The following is a 14242-nucleotide window of genomic DNA, read 5'->3' on the forward strand; positions in this document are numbered from 1 at the left end:
ACATATTTAAAATATAGATTTCGAAATATTTTTAAATATATTTTTATAATTATTTTTTGACAAACCTTTATTTGTGAAATCAAAACGTAAGCGATCAGGTGCAACTAAAGAACCTTTCTGATCCACTTCTGTACCTAATATTTCACGGAGAGCATAATTAAGAGCATGAGTTGCAGTATGATTGCTCATCAAAAGTCTTCTTCGTGTAGTATCTATGTTAGAAAATACTTTATCATTTTTTTTCAATTTTCCTTGACTGACAATTCCAATATGTAAAACATAACCACCTCTGACTTGAACATTTTTTATATGAACTTCAGTATCCTTGAAAAATAAACATTATTATTTGTGTTTAAGTAATTGTAAATTTATGAGAATGTTATTTATTTACTTCATCATCGATTTTAGTTAAGAATCCTTCATCATACATTTGTCCACCTTGTTCTGCATAAAAATTAGTTTGATCTAACAAAATTCCAACTTCTTCTCCTGATGATACTTCATTGACAAAAGTTTTAGCACGTCTAAGAGCAATTACAGTACTAAAACATGGAGCAAATTCATACTCTTCACATATTTTATTATTTATAACTTTATAATCATATTTTGGTATATCATTTGTAGGTTTAATTTTTTTATTTTGTAATTCAGTAATTGCATGAACATCCAAATTAATTTGATCATCTACTTCACCACTTTTATTTTGAGAAATAAGCTGAGATATTAAATAATTTTTATGATTTTATAAAAATTAAATTTTTAATTTTATGTTATAAAATATTTCTTATAATACCTGTGCTTGTTTTTTTGCTTCTTCATAGCCAATTATATCTACTTTTAAACCCTTTTCTTCAGCCATAAGTTGTGTTAAATCAAAAGGAAAACCATACGTATCATACAAACGCCATGCAACATCACCCGGAAGAACATTTGATGATTCTAATTTTACTATAGTACGATTTAATAAATTACGACCACGTGATAAAGTTTTAAGAAATTGAGTTTCTTCTTCATTAATAATATCAATTATATGTTGTGGATCTTTTGTTACTTCTGGGAAAACATCACCTAAATTTTCATAATAAAAAATTTTTAATAAATAATTATTTCAGAAATAATACTTAAAAATTAAAATAAAATTTACCAAGAAGATCTACAACAACATTCACCAATGATCCAAAAAATCCAGGTTTAGCATTTAATTTTTCAATTGCATAACGTACAGCACGTCTCAAAATCCTTCTTAATACATATCTAAAATTTTATTAATATTAAATAATAAATAATAAATTATAATAATAATAATTAAATAATAAATTGATTAAAATTTAGTTAATATAATAATATATGTATATAGATTAATAATATATAGATTAGAAAAAATGAATAGATAAATATAATAAATTTACCCTCTACCAGTATTGTCAGGTATACCCCCATCTGCAAGAGCAATTGTAATAGTTCTTGCATGATCAGCCAAAACTCTATATGCCATATCTATCCCATCTTTGTCTTCCTTACCAACCTTCCCTTGATAAGATGGTGCTCTTGTACCTTTTTGTATTGCATCAAAAAGTGGCATAAATAAATCAGTATCATAATTTGCAGATTTATTCTGTATAATTGATACTAATCTTTCTAAACCTAAACCACAATCAATGTGTTTTTTTGGTAATAATTTCAAATTTCCATTATTTTCTCTAAAATAATGTGTAACATTAAAAAATTAGAATTTATTTTATATATTATAAAAATTACTAACCTATTAAATTGTATAAATACAAGATTCCAAATTTCTAGAACATCTGGATCATCTTGATTTACTAAATGAGCTGCTTCTCTATTGCCAATGCGATCGTAATGGATTTCACTAGAAGGTCCACATGGACCTGTTTCACCCATTTCCCAGAAATTATCTTTCATATTTCCTGGCAATATATGTGTAGGAGATAAACTAAGAAAAAATTATTTATAATGATCTTAATAAATATAATAAAAATTAAATACAGCAATATGTATAAATAAAACATAAAATATACCCTAAAGAAAGCCAAATTTGTTTGCATTCTTCATCAGGTTTTAAATTATTCTTTTCATCTCCTCCAAAATAAGTTACATATAATCGATCTGATGATAATTTTAATTTAACAGTTAAAAATTCCCAAGCCCAGGTACAAATCTCTTTCTATAGAATTGTAAATATAAAAATTAAATAATAGTTTGTAAATATAGAATAATAGTTTTGAAATAAATTATGCATTATATGATTAATATATTACTTTAAAATAATCTCCAAAAGACCAATTGCCCATCATTTCAAAAAAAGTATGATGATAAACATCTTTTCCAACATCATCTAAATCATTATGTTTTCCTCCAGCTCTAATACATTTTTGACTATTAACAGCTCTCACTAATTTTGCCATATCACTATTAGGATCCACTATTCCTAAAAATATTGGTTTAAACTAAAACAAATAAAAATAATGAATAAAAATTACATTTTATATAATTAAAAACAATAACAATTTTATTAATACTTGATTCATTCCAGCATTTGTAAATAATAAAGTTGGATCATCATGTGGTATTGTAGAACTAGAATGCACATATTCATGGCCTTTATTTTTAAAAAAATCTATATAAGCTTGCCGAATTTGTTTGGCAGTCATCATTATAGTCATATTGATCTATTCTTCTTATTTTTCCTCTTCTTGCTTATTCTATTCTTAAAATTAAGCAATATATAATAAAATTTTTACAAAATAACTACAAAATAACATATGGTTAATAAATTAAAAGTAAACAAAATATTCAAATAACAAGTAATTAAAAAATTATATATTTAATTTTTAAAATTATTATTTATATTACAATATTATTATAATTATAAAATTATGATGTATAAATAAATATTAAATAATAACTCACTTTAATTATTATTAATAATTACTCAATTTATATTAAAGCAGCTGGACAACTAATGATAAAATATTTCAAAAGAGAAAGGAAGAAAATATCTGGAACATGTGATATATACACCGGTCGCACATACACCGTAATTTCAGTTCTTTGACTGAATTAACGGTGGCGTAACAAATGTTACTTAAATATTAACATAACCAAAAATATTTTTAAAGATATTTATATATTATAATATATGTAAACTTGATTTAAATATGAAATTAGAAAATATTATTATTAGAATAATAAAAATTATTAACTTCATTAATAATTAAATATTAATGTAGGTAAAATTAAAAATATTTTTCTTATTAAAAATATTTAATATTAATATTTAAATTAAAAATGAATCATTTAATAAAATAATTAATATTTATCGTTAAAAATATTTTATTTTATAGATCATTAAGTATATGTGCATATAAAGTAACAAAGAATCATATTGTTTCAAACAATTTTTAATTTAAAAAACAATCAAAATGCCATTTATGATCGGTCAAGCACCAATACGAAGAACATTAAATTATCTAAAAGCTGGTAAATTGATTTTAAAAGATGAAATACAAATATTTTCTATTAATTATAATACATATGGAGAACATCATAAAGGCGCCAGGTTATTTATTTTATATTATTTTTATGAAATTATGTTTTATTTGATTTTTTATATTTTACACATATAAAATACATTTTATTAAAATATACTTAAAAATATAATCAATATATATATAATATATATTTATAATTAATAAATGATTTTTTATTTAGGGATTTCATATTTTGGAATTTACCACAAATTCAATATAAAAATCCAAATGTGCAAATTATCACTTTCAAAAATATGACACCAACACCTTTTATTAAATGTTATTATGGTATGTAATTTTTTTTCTTTTTGAAATAAATTATTACATATCATATATTTTTTTTATATAATAATTAAAAAATTTAATTTTTGTCTTTCTTTATACAATCTTGAATAATTCTATTTTTATTCATATGATTTTGAGTTTAAGATTTTCAATGTTTTTTAAATCTATGCATTATAAAATTATATGTATATATTCATATAAAAAATATAATATATTATGAGATAATATTAATAATTAATAATAATTTTTAAAATAATATATCAAAAAGAATACTTTTTCAATTTTTTACAGAAAATGGAAATACTATGTTAATTGATTTAGATAGTAAATCTAAAGAAGACATATTATTTCATCTTCAAAATGTAATTGGTAAAACAAAGCATATTTTGCAGCAAGAAAATGAAATGCGAGAAAAAAAAGATAATTCTGCTAATTTTGGTGTTGGTTGTCCTAGAAGTTGCATGTGTGTAATATCTGGTCAAATACCATGTCCTGCTATAGTACCCTTACCATATCACATGCGTGGAAAAAATAAAAAAAGTTTAAAAGAACCATAATTTTGTTTGTTTATGTAATTGTATTATAATTAAAATAAAACTAATTATAGCGAAAATTTAATATCACTTTTATTTAAATTTTATATTAATATCTTTTTATTTTTAGATATTTAATTTTAAATAAAAAATTATCATATTTTACATTACAATAAAATATATATTAAAGTATATATTTATTTATTATAAAAAGATATTATAGATTATGAAAATACATGTACATTAATGTACATATTAAATATTATGTTGTTAGTGAATTAAGATACTTGTGTATCCAATATGCAATTGCACCTTAGGAATCATGTTGACAGTAGAAAACGAGACTTAAAAAACTAACTAAAAAATAAGATTTTATAATAAAAAAATTGACATAATACAGAGATATTACTTAAATAGAATATATAAATAATATAAATATTCCAACTATAGTCATGGAACAAACATTGATAAATGAAATGATTACTTTTAATTGTAACACTATAAATTAAAAAAAAAAAACAATTTTTAAATTATCTTCTTGGTTTATGACGATTGTATGGCTTATTATTATGATAATAATTACTTCGATTATGATAACGAGTTGATGTGGACGGTTTTGGATTTTCTGGTTTTTGATATAAATGTATTATTGGTGATCCATTTAAAGGTTTATTTAATTCAAATTCTTCTTCTGATTCTTTCATTAATTTCAATTTTGCTTCTATAGCTTGAATTGCTGTTTCACGACTATTAAAAATTATATTATAATAATATTTAATAATAGTTATTCAAAATTATTTTTATTATTATATATTTATAAATTAAAATTTACCTGATTCTTTTATCTTCTTTTTTAGCTCCAGCTAGAGCAGGTATATCTATTTTTGGCTTTGGCTTATCCATATCAGACTTAAATAAAATAAATTAATTTACTAATTTAAAAATTAAATATAATAAACAAACTTTTGTTTAATTAATATATTCAAAGAATTTAACAAAAAAAAATATTAATATTTAATATTATTTTAATTATTACCTCTGTTACACTATGAGCCCATCTGACAATAATGTTTTTTGCTCCCACTTTTAAATTATGTAAAGCATCTTTAGCTGTTTTAGCATCTTGAATAGTTTTATATGTAACAAATGCATAACCTCTAGGTTGACCAGCTTGTGGGCCTGATCGATGAAATAGAAGGTCGAACTTTTCAATTGTTCCATGTTTTTGGACGAGTTTTAGGAGTTGGTACCAGTTAACAGATAAAGAGTTAGTTTTTTCAGATTTTTTTATTACACAAAGAAATTATGTGGTTTTCTAATACTAAAGAATTATATTAGTATAATTTAATCATTAATTTGAAATAAATACTTACTCATTAATTCTTAAATCTAAATTGCCTACCCACAATCTTCTGTCTTCTACCTGATTTGATTTTATGGGTTCTAATGGCAAAGGAACTTTAGTAATTGGCTAAAAAATTAAGAAAAATTATTAAACTCATAATATATACTAAAATTATTTAATGAAATTTAAATAATCATATAACCTCTTTTGATTAAAATTAAATTTTACCTCCATAGTTATAGAGTCTAAAAAGATATTAAATTAATCAAAAAGACCTTAATTGCCCGTATTAACTTTGAAATATATTTTTGTGTAAAACTGAGCATTAGGCCTTAAATATTTATACGAAATCGTACAAATGCATTGAAATACAGAATTCACTTTACGGCAGTTTAGCAAATTGTTCGTCTTTACGGACAATAATTACAAGTGACATATCTATTATTAAAAATAATTTAAATATATTAAACGAATATATGTTGATATTTATAATACATATTTAAAACGAATTAAATTTAATAATAAATATTTTATCATAGTAAATTATTTTGTTATACTTCTGAATTTAATATAATATTTAAGATCATCTTCAATGTTTTGAATCATAATTTTATGAATGAATAAATATAAATAAAATGTAATATAAATTTATATATGCAATAATGATAATATTGTTTATGATATATGAATTAAAAAACATTTTTCTAATATAATACAAAGAGTAAACAGTTCTTTACTAATTTTAAACATGGCGTCTTTTTCATCAATTGCGAATGATGACAGTAAGAAATAACCGCAATATTGAATCACATTAAATTGTTTATTTATTTTGCATTTTGTGGAAAATATATTCCAAATGGAGAGATCGGTAACATCTGAGCAATCAGCTACTCAAATACAAACAGAAACAGATGTTACAGATTCTGCATCTCAGGTATGCTTAGTTTTATCATGATTGCGTCATTATTTTGACATAATAATTTATATTTTTTATGATATAAAAGATATAACACGAGTGTTAATAGTGTAAAGTGTTATTCTAATAATATCATTGTGTAATTTTATGGTGATTTTAGTTATTAATTTAGTGAAATGATATTTATATTTATAATTGTGAATAATAAATATTTTTTATAAAAACAACTGTTCTTTATCAAAAATATACAATGTACACATTATTTGTTTCAAAATGGATAAGGACAAAACATTTATTAAACATATATACTACAAAAAATCGAAAATATACATGTACAAATATCAAAGATGATAAATCACCTTTATCCGGAATTCGTGTTTTGGATTTAACTCGAATTATTGCCGGACCTTATTGTACCATGATTCTTGGAGATCTTGGTGCTGAGATCTTAAAAATTGAAAAACCAGATAGTGGGGATGAAGCACGAAAATGGGGTCCACCATTTTTACAAGGAACTGAAGAAGCAACTTATTTTCTTAGTGTTAATAGAAATAAAAAAAGTATATGTATCGATTTAAAGAAAGGCAAAGATATAATTTATGAGTTAGCAAAAAAATCTGATGTATTAGTAGAAAATTATGTACCAGGGAAATTGAAAAAAATGGGTTTAGGATATGAAGATATTTCGAAAATAGCACCTCATCTAATATATTGTTCTTTGACTGGTTATGGATATAAAGGACCTTATGCAAATAGACCAGGATATGATGTGATTGCTGCTTCTATAGGAGGTTTGTTACATATAACGGGTTCAAAAAATGGTCCACCATGTAAAGTTGGAATTGCAGTAACTGATTTAGCAACAGGTTTATATGCTCATGGTGCTATATTAGCTGCATTATATCAAAGAATGACAACTAAGAAAGGACAATGGATTCAATGTAATTTATTAGCAACACAAGTTGCTAGTTTAATAAATATAGGATCAAATTATTTAAATGCTAATAAAGAAGCAGTACGTTGGGGTTCAGAACATGAAAGTATTGTACCTTATGAAGCTTTTCATACAAAAGATGGTTATATGACAGTAGGAACTGGAAGTGATGCACAATTTTTAGATTTACTTAAAAGAATGCATTTAACAGAATTATCTAAAATAGATAAATACAAAAATAACAAGACTAGAGTGGAAAATAGAGATGAATTATTATCTATTCTCAGAAAAAGATTTGAAACAAAAACTAATAAAGAATGGACAATTGTTTTTGAAGGTGCTTCATTCCCATATGGTCCAATAAATACAATAAAACAGGTACAAAATTATAAATATTAATGTTAAATGGTTTAAAAATAGTCTTTATACAAAAATTTTTGTAGGTTTTTGAAGATCCTCATATAAACTATATGAAAATAGTACAAGAAATGGAACATTCTACAGGAAAAAGAATTAAAGTTGTTGGTCCTGCTGTAACTTATAGTTATTCTACAAATAAAGTTCGATTTGCACCTCCTGTAATGGGTCAACATACTACAGAAATATTAAAAAATATTTTAAACTATACCGATGATAAAATAGAAGCTTTAAAAAAAGTCAAGATTGTGCAATAAAAAAGTGGCTATTATTTAAAGGAGATATAAAAAAAATTTTAAATTCTAATATTTAATATAATAATTTAATAATATAATATATAATATAATAATAATATAATATAATAACATAATAATATAATAATTTTTGAATTTTTAAATATAAACTTTAATATTATTATATATTTTTAATGTAACTATATATTAACTTTTTAACATAAAGAAATATATTCATTTAAAACAAGTAATCTTCTGAAATATATTTATCTACATTTTTATTATAAATTTACAATTTATCATGTATATCATATAAATATCGTATAAATATAAAAGAAAATATTTTACGTAGTTTTATTTTTTTAGGATGTACCTACTGTTCGATTATGTCTTAGAAAACCAAGATCAAATAAAAAGGTTCAGTGGACTCAGGGTACTGTAGATAATGAACATATGAATAAAAAGAAATCTAAATGTAAATATTTATTTCATTCAATTTATCATAGCATAATATACAAAATACAAACAAAAAATAATTATATTTATGTACAAATGTATAATTTATATGTTATTACAGGTTGTTGTATTTATGAAAAACCAAGAAGTTTTTGTGAAAGTAGTTCTGAAGATAGCGATGATGAATGTGAACATTGTCATGGTCATAAAGATGCTCATAAAAAAATTCTACAACGTAATGCAGAAACATCTAAAGAAGAAATATCTCCAGTTCCAGGTAATTTTATTGAATAAAATTATATCAAAAATGCATATATAAATTAAATAATATAAAAAAAGTTTAAAAATTTTATTTAAAATTTTTTATATATTTTTTATAGAATCAATGGTAAATGTATCTACATAAATATGTTAATAATATAAATAATATCTTTAAATGGAAAAAAAAATTTGAATCAATGCTGTAGAAAAGAAATGTGAAAATTAGGTATGTGATTTTAAATATAATTTCTTATGAAATTAGATATAATAATATATTAATATGTATTTTGTAGGAAATTTGAAATATTAAGAAATCAATTTTTAGCATAATTTTATTATTATTATTATTATTATTATTACTACTACTATTAACATTCATATTTTTTAATAAATATTGCAAGTTACACTTGTAATACTTATATTATTAATAAGTGATTAAAGTATATTATTATTGAAAGTAAAGGAAAAAAGAAAATAGATTTTTATTCATTATATCATTAATTGATGTTACATGATTCAATATTTATATAATATATAGTCAAAAATTTATTAATGATAGCTAATGATTTTTAAATAATTTAAAAATAAAAATATATACATTTTTTCATTGAAATAGAATTAATATATAGTTTTATAGAATTAATTATAGTTCCTATATCACAAAGTATAAAAACATGTATATTATCTTATAGCTTTTTAATAATTATTCTAAAACAAATTACAAAAATATTGTAAGTATTAAAGTTTATTATAAATTTAAAACTCTTAACGAAATAATTACATATAACTTTAAATATAAATTTCTTAACGATTCATTTTAACGATTCTTAATTATCTTTTATTACATATATATCTCTTGTTATAATATAATATTTATAATAATTATAATATTTAAGTAATTATATATGTTAAAATTTGTAACATAGAAAATAATTCTTTTTTTAATTAGCTTTTTTTTTCTTATATAATATTTTTATTAATATAATTTTTTTTCAAATGATAATCTTTGTTTAAAATATTATATTTCATTTTAATTGAAAGTAAATTTTCTTATTCAAAATATATTAATTACAAATAATTATTTATATAGTTCTGATGATACATTATTTGTATATACATATATAGAATAATTAAAAATTTTTAATTTTTTGTCTTCTTTTTTTATTTGAATAAAATTATAAAACATTATTTTAATTTTACATTTTTATTTTAATGAGAATTATTTCAGCAATTGCTAATTATATATATTAAACATTTGTGTACCATCAAAACTTATTTTAAATTAATTTAAAAATATCAGTCAGAAAATATTATCTTATTATCTAAACATAAAATATTGTCAATTAAATTTGTTATAAAAATTTAGAAGAGATTTATTCTTAAATATTTAAAAATGTACAACTTATTTTCGAAAGAAAATAATTTATCTTTAAGTACATGTAAAATGACAAAAAAATGAATAAAATTATGTGAAAATTTTTGAATTATAAAAAAATTATATAAATATTCAAATTCTAATAAATATCATTATACAGCAGAATCATTCTTTTTTTACTTAAGGATAGTACTCTATAAATAAAATATATGTAACATTTGTGTTAATTATTAATATCTATAGATAATTATAAATATCTATAGATTATATTTATAAATGTATAACCATATATATTCTATTATTAAATTCTATTTAATTAAAAATAGAATTTATGAATTCATATATTAATATATTACACATTTAAATAGAAGGTTAAGTAAAGTAATTTAATATATTTTTCAAGATTTTAAATAGAAATTTAAATTGGAAATTTAATAGTCTTTAGTCAATCAATATTACAACTACTTTTTCGAAATTTTCGCCTATTACGTACTTCCATACCTCTACGGAAGGAATCTTCATTTAATCCTAATGAACGAACTACAGCTCGACTACGCCAAACTTTAACAGTAAAGTCATCACTAGTTGTGACTAACATTTCAGGATCACATGGATTGAAAGCAACAGAATTAACAACATCAGAATGAGGAAATTTAGCTAAACATACTCCATAATGTCTGTCCCAAAGATAACCATGTTTGTCTTCAGCTCCACTGATAATAATTTTAATCTTAGAAAATTAAAATGAGACAATTATTTATATAAAATTAATTGATTAAATTTACCTGGCTACATATTCATTGCATACATCAAGAAAAATAAAGAAGCATTCATTATTTGGTGTATATGCCTTATGAGCTCTTAGCATGGTACCAACTTGCTTTAATGTTACTAAATCAATAACATGTATATCAATTTCTTGAGCTATCGGCGGAGGTTGTAATGGATTTGTAATAACGTAACCTCGGGGCCATGGTCTTGTATTTACATACAAATATCTAATAATAAACATATATATATATATATATTGTTTATAATAAAAAGTAAAAATATAAATTTATATTTATAGTATAAAAAAAATATGACCAACCTATGGTCTGGAGATAGTCCCATCCCTATAATATGTCCATGCAAATCAATTAAGTGATCTACTTTATCAAATTGATCAGCTACAGATTCATAATCCAACCAATTAGTAATAAATGCATAAGAATTTTGTCTTTCTCGTTCTCTTTCTCTTTGTTCTATTCTTTCACGCAATGATGGCCCTGGATCTAATCGTGCAGGGAATTTTACATTTTTTATTCTCTTGAAACCCACCTGATGCGGTGTATAAGTTTTTGATCCAGTTGTAAAAATAAGATATTTTTCACAATTATTTGATAATTCATCTTCACTTTCTTTTATATCTGATGATTCTGCATTTAAAATTTTATATTTGTACAGTAAGAATATAATAATAATTATAATAAATTATAATAAATTTCACTTACTTCCAGATTTATTCCACAAAGAATTCTCATTTTTTTTGTCATTTTCTTGCACTTTTTTTTCCATTTCTACTTGTCTATATTCCTGATTATATTGTATAGGATTAGCATATTCAAAACCATCACCAAGTTTCTTCCAATTCATAAATCCACCTTCCAATGTACTATATCTATTTGTATATGCTTGAGTTAATTATATCAATTGTTTTCAATAATATTTTAAATTGAATAAAATATATATAAATAGGAAATGTATTTTGCTTAATTAACTTACTGTAATCTGGATGATGCATGACGAAGAACAACAGGTTCTTCTTGTAAAGTGTCATTAGAAGATGCAGATGAAATATCTTTATGACTTGGTGGATTTCCTTTTTCTTCTTTAATATTAGAAGATGAAGGTTGATTTTGTTGTTCCTCAGATTCATTTTGTTCAGATGTCAAACAGTTAGCTATCATTATTGCTCGAAGTGATGATGCATTACCATTGTAAAATCTAAAATATACAAAATAATCATATTTAATTATTAATATTATTAATATATTTATGAATGCAAAATTGTTTTTATGATATTAAAAATTACTTGTCACATAAAATACCTAAATAACTGTGTCATAATAGGTACATGTTCACTAGATGTCTCTTGATTTGCTTTATTAAGCCATAAGAGACTAGTACTAACTAAGTGTGCTAACCAACATAAATTTCCACTTATAAGGTAATGTTCACTATACCATGTACCAAATATATCATAAGGTTTATTTATTACTCTACATTGAAGATCAAATCCAGCTGTAACAAAAAGAAATTAAATAACAACTGATAATACATTCTTTTTATTATTAATTTTAAAATGTTTAATTAAAATATATAAAATATTAATTAAATTCATTCATATATTCTTACGTGCTAATCTAAATACTGCTATTTCACCCGAAGTACTAAGAGGAGTTCCAAAATGTACACCAGAAACAAGTAGTAAAGTATCAGAAGAATTAAATTGTGAAAATTGTGTATATTTCCAACTAAATGTTTTCATATCATGAAGATATTTTATACTAACAGGATATTGACTTTCCCAAACCTATAATAAATTTCATAAATTATAAATTAATTAGTATTATTAAACATAAAATAATAAAAATTAAATAATTATAAAATAGAAATAACTCACAAAAATATATCCATCTTTTGAACAAGTAGCAAACATTTTTCCATTGTGTGAAAAACTAACATGTAAAACTTGATGGGAATGTTCTTTAAGTACTTCTGTTTCTAAAAGTGGTGTATGATATGTTAAACGTTTAAATTCGCCTAACCATGAAGTTTTTCCTAAAATATAGTAACATATAATTAAATATAAAATAAAAAAAATATAAATGGATATTAATATCAATAGTGATTTTTAATTACATGCATAGTGCGTATTAGTTTTATTTTTAATGATATGAAGATTGTGTTCTCTTTGCAATGTTGAATATTTATAAATATATAAAGTTAACCTGGCATAATGCCGATGTCCGGGTCTATTTTGTATGTTTGATAGAACAGATCTTTCCAAAGAAATTCATCATGCGATACTCTATACCATGATTTACATACTTCTCCTGCAATTGTCAACTCCTTTGGCGTTAAATATTGAAAAATATTCAAAAGAATGGAATCCGGCATATAATACCAATTTTCATTCCCTTCACATATCTCAAATAAACAATTGCTCTTTTCTCCTGACATACGTGTATTTTCTTTACTGTTTTCTTGATTTTTCGTAACATTTTCAACGATGTCCATATCGAAATGCCGTTCTTTATTTACTAGAACAGCTGATACTTCAGTAACGCTGTTGTAATATAAGCACTTTTGAGAACGTACGAGACCGAGATCGAAAATGATTAATCGCCGGACATTTGCAAATAATAAATGCAATATAAACTGGCACAATTAAAAAGCGTTGCAATCGTCTATAAAATTAAACTCTTTGATTGCATCTAACATTCTACGACTAACGATAGATAAGATAATTTGTATTGCCAAAAATAGTAATAGATTCCGTAGTTGTTTTCTTTTTAAAAGCTACAAAGATCTATATTTTGTACACATACCAATGTAGATATCATGTATGCGTGCGCACCATTTGCAATTTATATATATATATATATATATATTTATATTTATTGTCATACACATACACGCACGCGCGCGCACACGCACAAAGCATACGCAAATATATATATAAAAGTACTACTTTCTATACTAGGCATAAATAAATATAATTAATTATAATTGTAACTCATATTTTCATTGAATTCATTAACTAAAATAAAAAAAAGGCAATTTTATTCTTATATAAAGCACGATTCGTGAAAAAAAAATTACATTTATATTAAATTTATATTAAAATTTGCTATTAAATTAAATTATTCATAAATTATATTCATATTATAA

The 14242-nt window shown here is 22.5% G+C and overlaps 6 protein-coding genes across 9 annotated transcripts in view; 3 read left to right on the forward strand and 3 right to left on the reverse strand.

Moving 5' to 3' along the window:
• Nucleotides 1-3067, reverse strand: part of AlaRS (alanine--tRNA ligase, cytoplasmic) — a 5217-nt gene extending 2150 nt beyond the window's left edge. The window contains exons 1-11 of one of the 3 annotated variants that reach the window (XM_086902871.1): nt 2932-3067; nt 2541-2723; nt 2280-2468; nt 2040-2185; nt 1763-1954; nt 1410-1700; nt 1145-1254; nt 794-1068; nt 392-715; nt 288-324; nt 66-212 (exon numbers count right to left, since the gene is read on the reverse strand). In XM_086902871.1, the coding sequence (XP_086758997.1) occupies nt 66-212; nt 288-324; nt 392-715; nt 794-1068; nt 1145-1254; nt 1410-1700; nt 1763-1954; nt 2040-2185; nt 2280-2468; nt 2541-2684 (1855 nt within the window). In that variant the 5' untranslated portion in view covers nt 2685-2723; nt 2932-3067. Of the gene's footprint in view, nt 1-65; nt 325-391; nt 716-793; nt 1069-1144; nt 1255-1409; nt 1701-1762; nt 1955-2039; nt 2186-2279; nt 2469-2540; nt 2729-2931 lie in introns of all 3 variants that reach the window. The other 2 variants (XM_003697652.4, XM_086902868.1) reach the window with 2 other exon arrangements.
• On the forward strand, nt 2963-4449 carry mRpS25 (mitochondrial ribosomal protein S25). Its single transcript, XM_031919315.2, has 4 exons — nt 2963-3247; nt 3366-3580; nt 3733-3839; nt 4128-4449. The coding sequence occupies exons 2-4, from the start codon at nt 3444-3446 to the stop codon at nt 4391-4393; spliced, it is 510 nt and encodes a 169-aa protein (XP_031775175.2). The 5' UTR covers nt 2963-3247; nt 3366-3443; the 3' UTR covers nt 4394-4449.
• LOC100867864 (putative RNA-binding protein 18) lies at nt 4438-6084 on the reverse strand. Its single transcript, XM_086903056.1, has 5 exons — nt 5943-6084; nt 5740-5840; nt 5406-5616; nt 5202-5278; nt 4438-5116 (listed from the first exon to the last, which is right to left on the reverse strand). The coding sequence occupies exons 1-5, from the start codon at nt 5946-5948 to the stop codon at nt 4900-4902; spliced, it is 612 nt and encodes a 203-aa protein (XP_086759182.1). The 5' UTR covers nt 5949-6084; the 3' UTR covers nt 4438-4899.
• Nucleotides 5943-10471, forward strand: LOC105736662 (E3 ubiquitin-protein ligase PPP1R11). Of its 2 annotated transcripts, XR_015290685.1 has the most exons (5): nt 5943-6648; nt 8581-8689; nt 8792-8947; nt 9051-9157; nt 9225-10471. XR_015290685.1 is itself a non-coding variant. In XM_086903086.1 (4 exons), the coding sequence occupies exons 1-4, from the start codon at nt 6571-6573 to the stop codon at nt 9074-9076; spliced, it is 369 nt and encodes a 122-aa protein (XP_086759212.1). In that variant the 5' UTR covers nt 5967-6570; the 3' UTR covers nt 9077-10471. The 2 variants fall into 2 exon arrangements, 1 of the variants encoding a protein (XP_086759212.1); XM_086903086.1 differs by having other exon boundaries at nt 5967-6648; nt 9051-10471.
• On the forward strand, nt 6113-9192 carry LOC100872669 (succinyl-CoA:glutarate CoA-transferase). Its single transcript, XM_012492259.3, has 4 exons — nt 6113-7942; nt 8008-8689; nt 8792-8947; nt 9051-9192. Exons 1-2 carry the CDS (start codon nt 6881-6883, stop codon nt 8236-8238), a joined length of 1293 nt encoding a protein of 430 aa, XP_012347713.1. The 5' UTR covers nt 6113-6880; the 3' UTR covers nt 8239-8689; nt 8792-8947; nt 9051-9192.
• On the reverse strand, nt 9659-13903 carry Fbw5 (F-box and WD repeat domain containing 5). The gene is made up of 9 exons (XM_012492258.2): nt 13300-13903; nt 12972-13129; nt 12704-12881; nt 12397-12589; nt 12071-12292; nt 11800-11966; nt 11397-11724; nt 11092-11304; nt 9659-11019 (listed from the first exon to the last, which is right to left on the reverse strand). The coding sequence occupies exons 1-9, from the start codon at nt 13586-13588 to the stop codon at nt 10752-10754; spliced, it is 2016 nt and encodes a 671-aa protein (XP_012347712.2). The 5' UTR covers nt 13589-13903; the 3' UTR covers nt 9659-10751.
• Between the last annotated feature and the right edge of the window lie 339 nt (nt 13904-14242).

Source organism: Apis florea, unplaced genomic scaffold (assembly GCF_048593485.1).
Source record: "Apis florea isolate Af1SG1 unplaced genomic scaffold, ASM4859348v1 contig_1615_pilon, whole genome shotgun sequence".
NCBI classification, from domain to species: domain Eukaryota; kingdom Metazoa; phylum Arthropoda; class Insecta; order Hymenoptera; family Apidae; genus Apis; species Apis florea.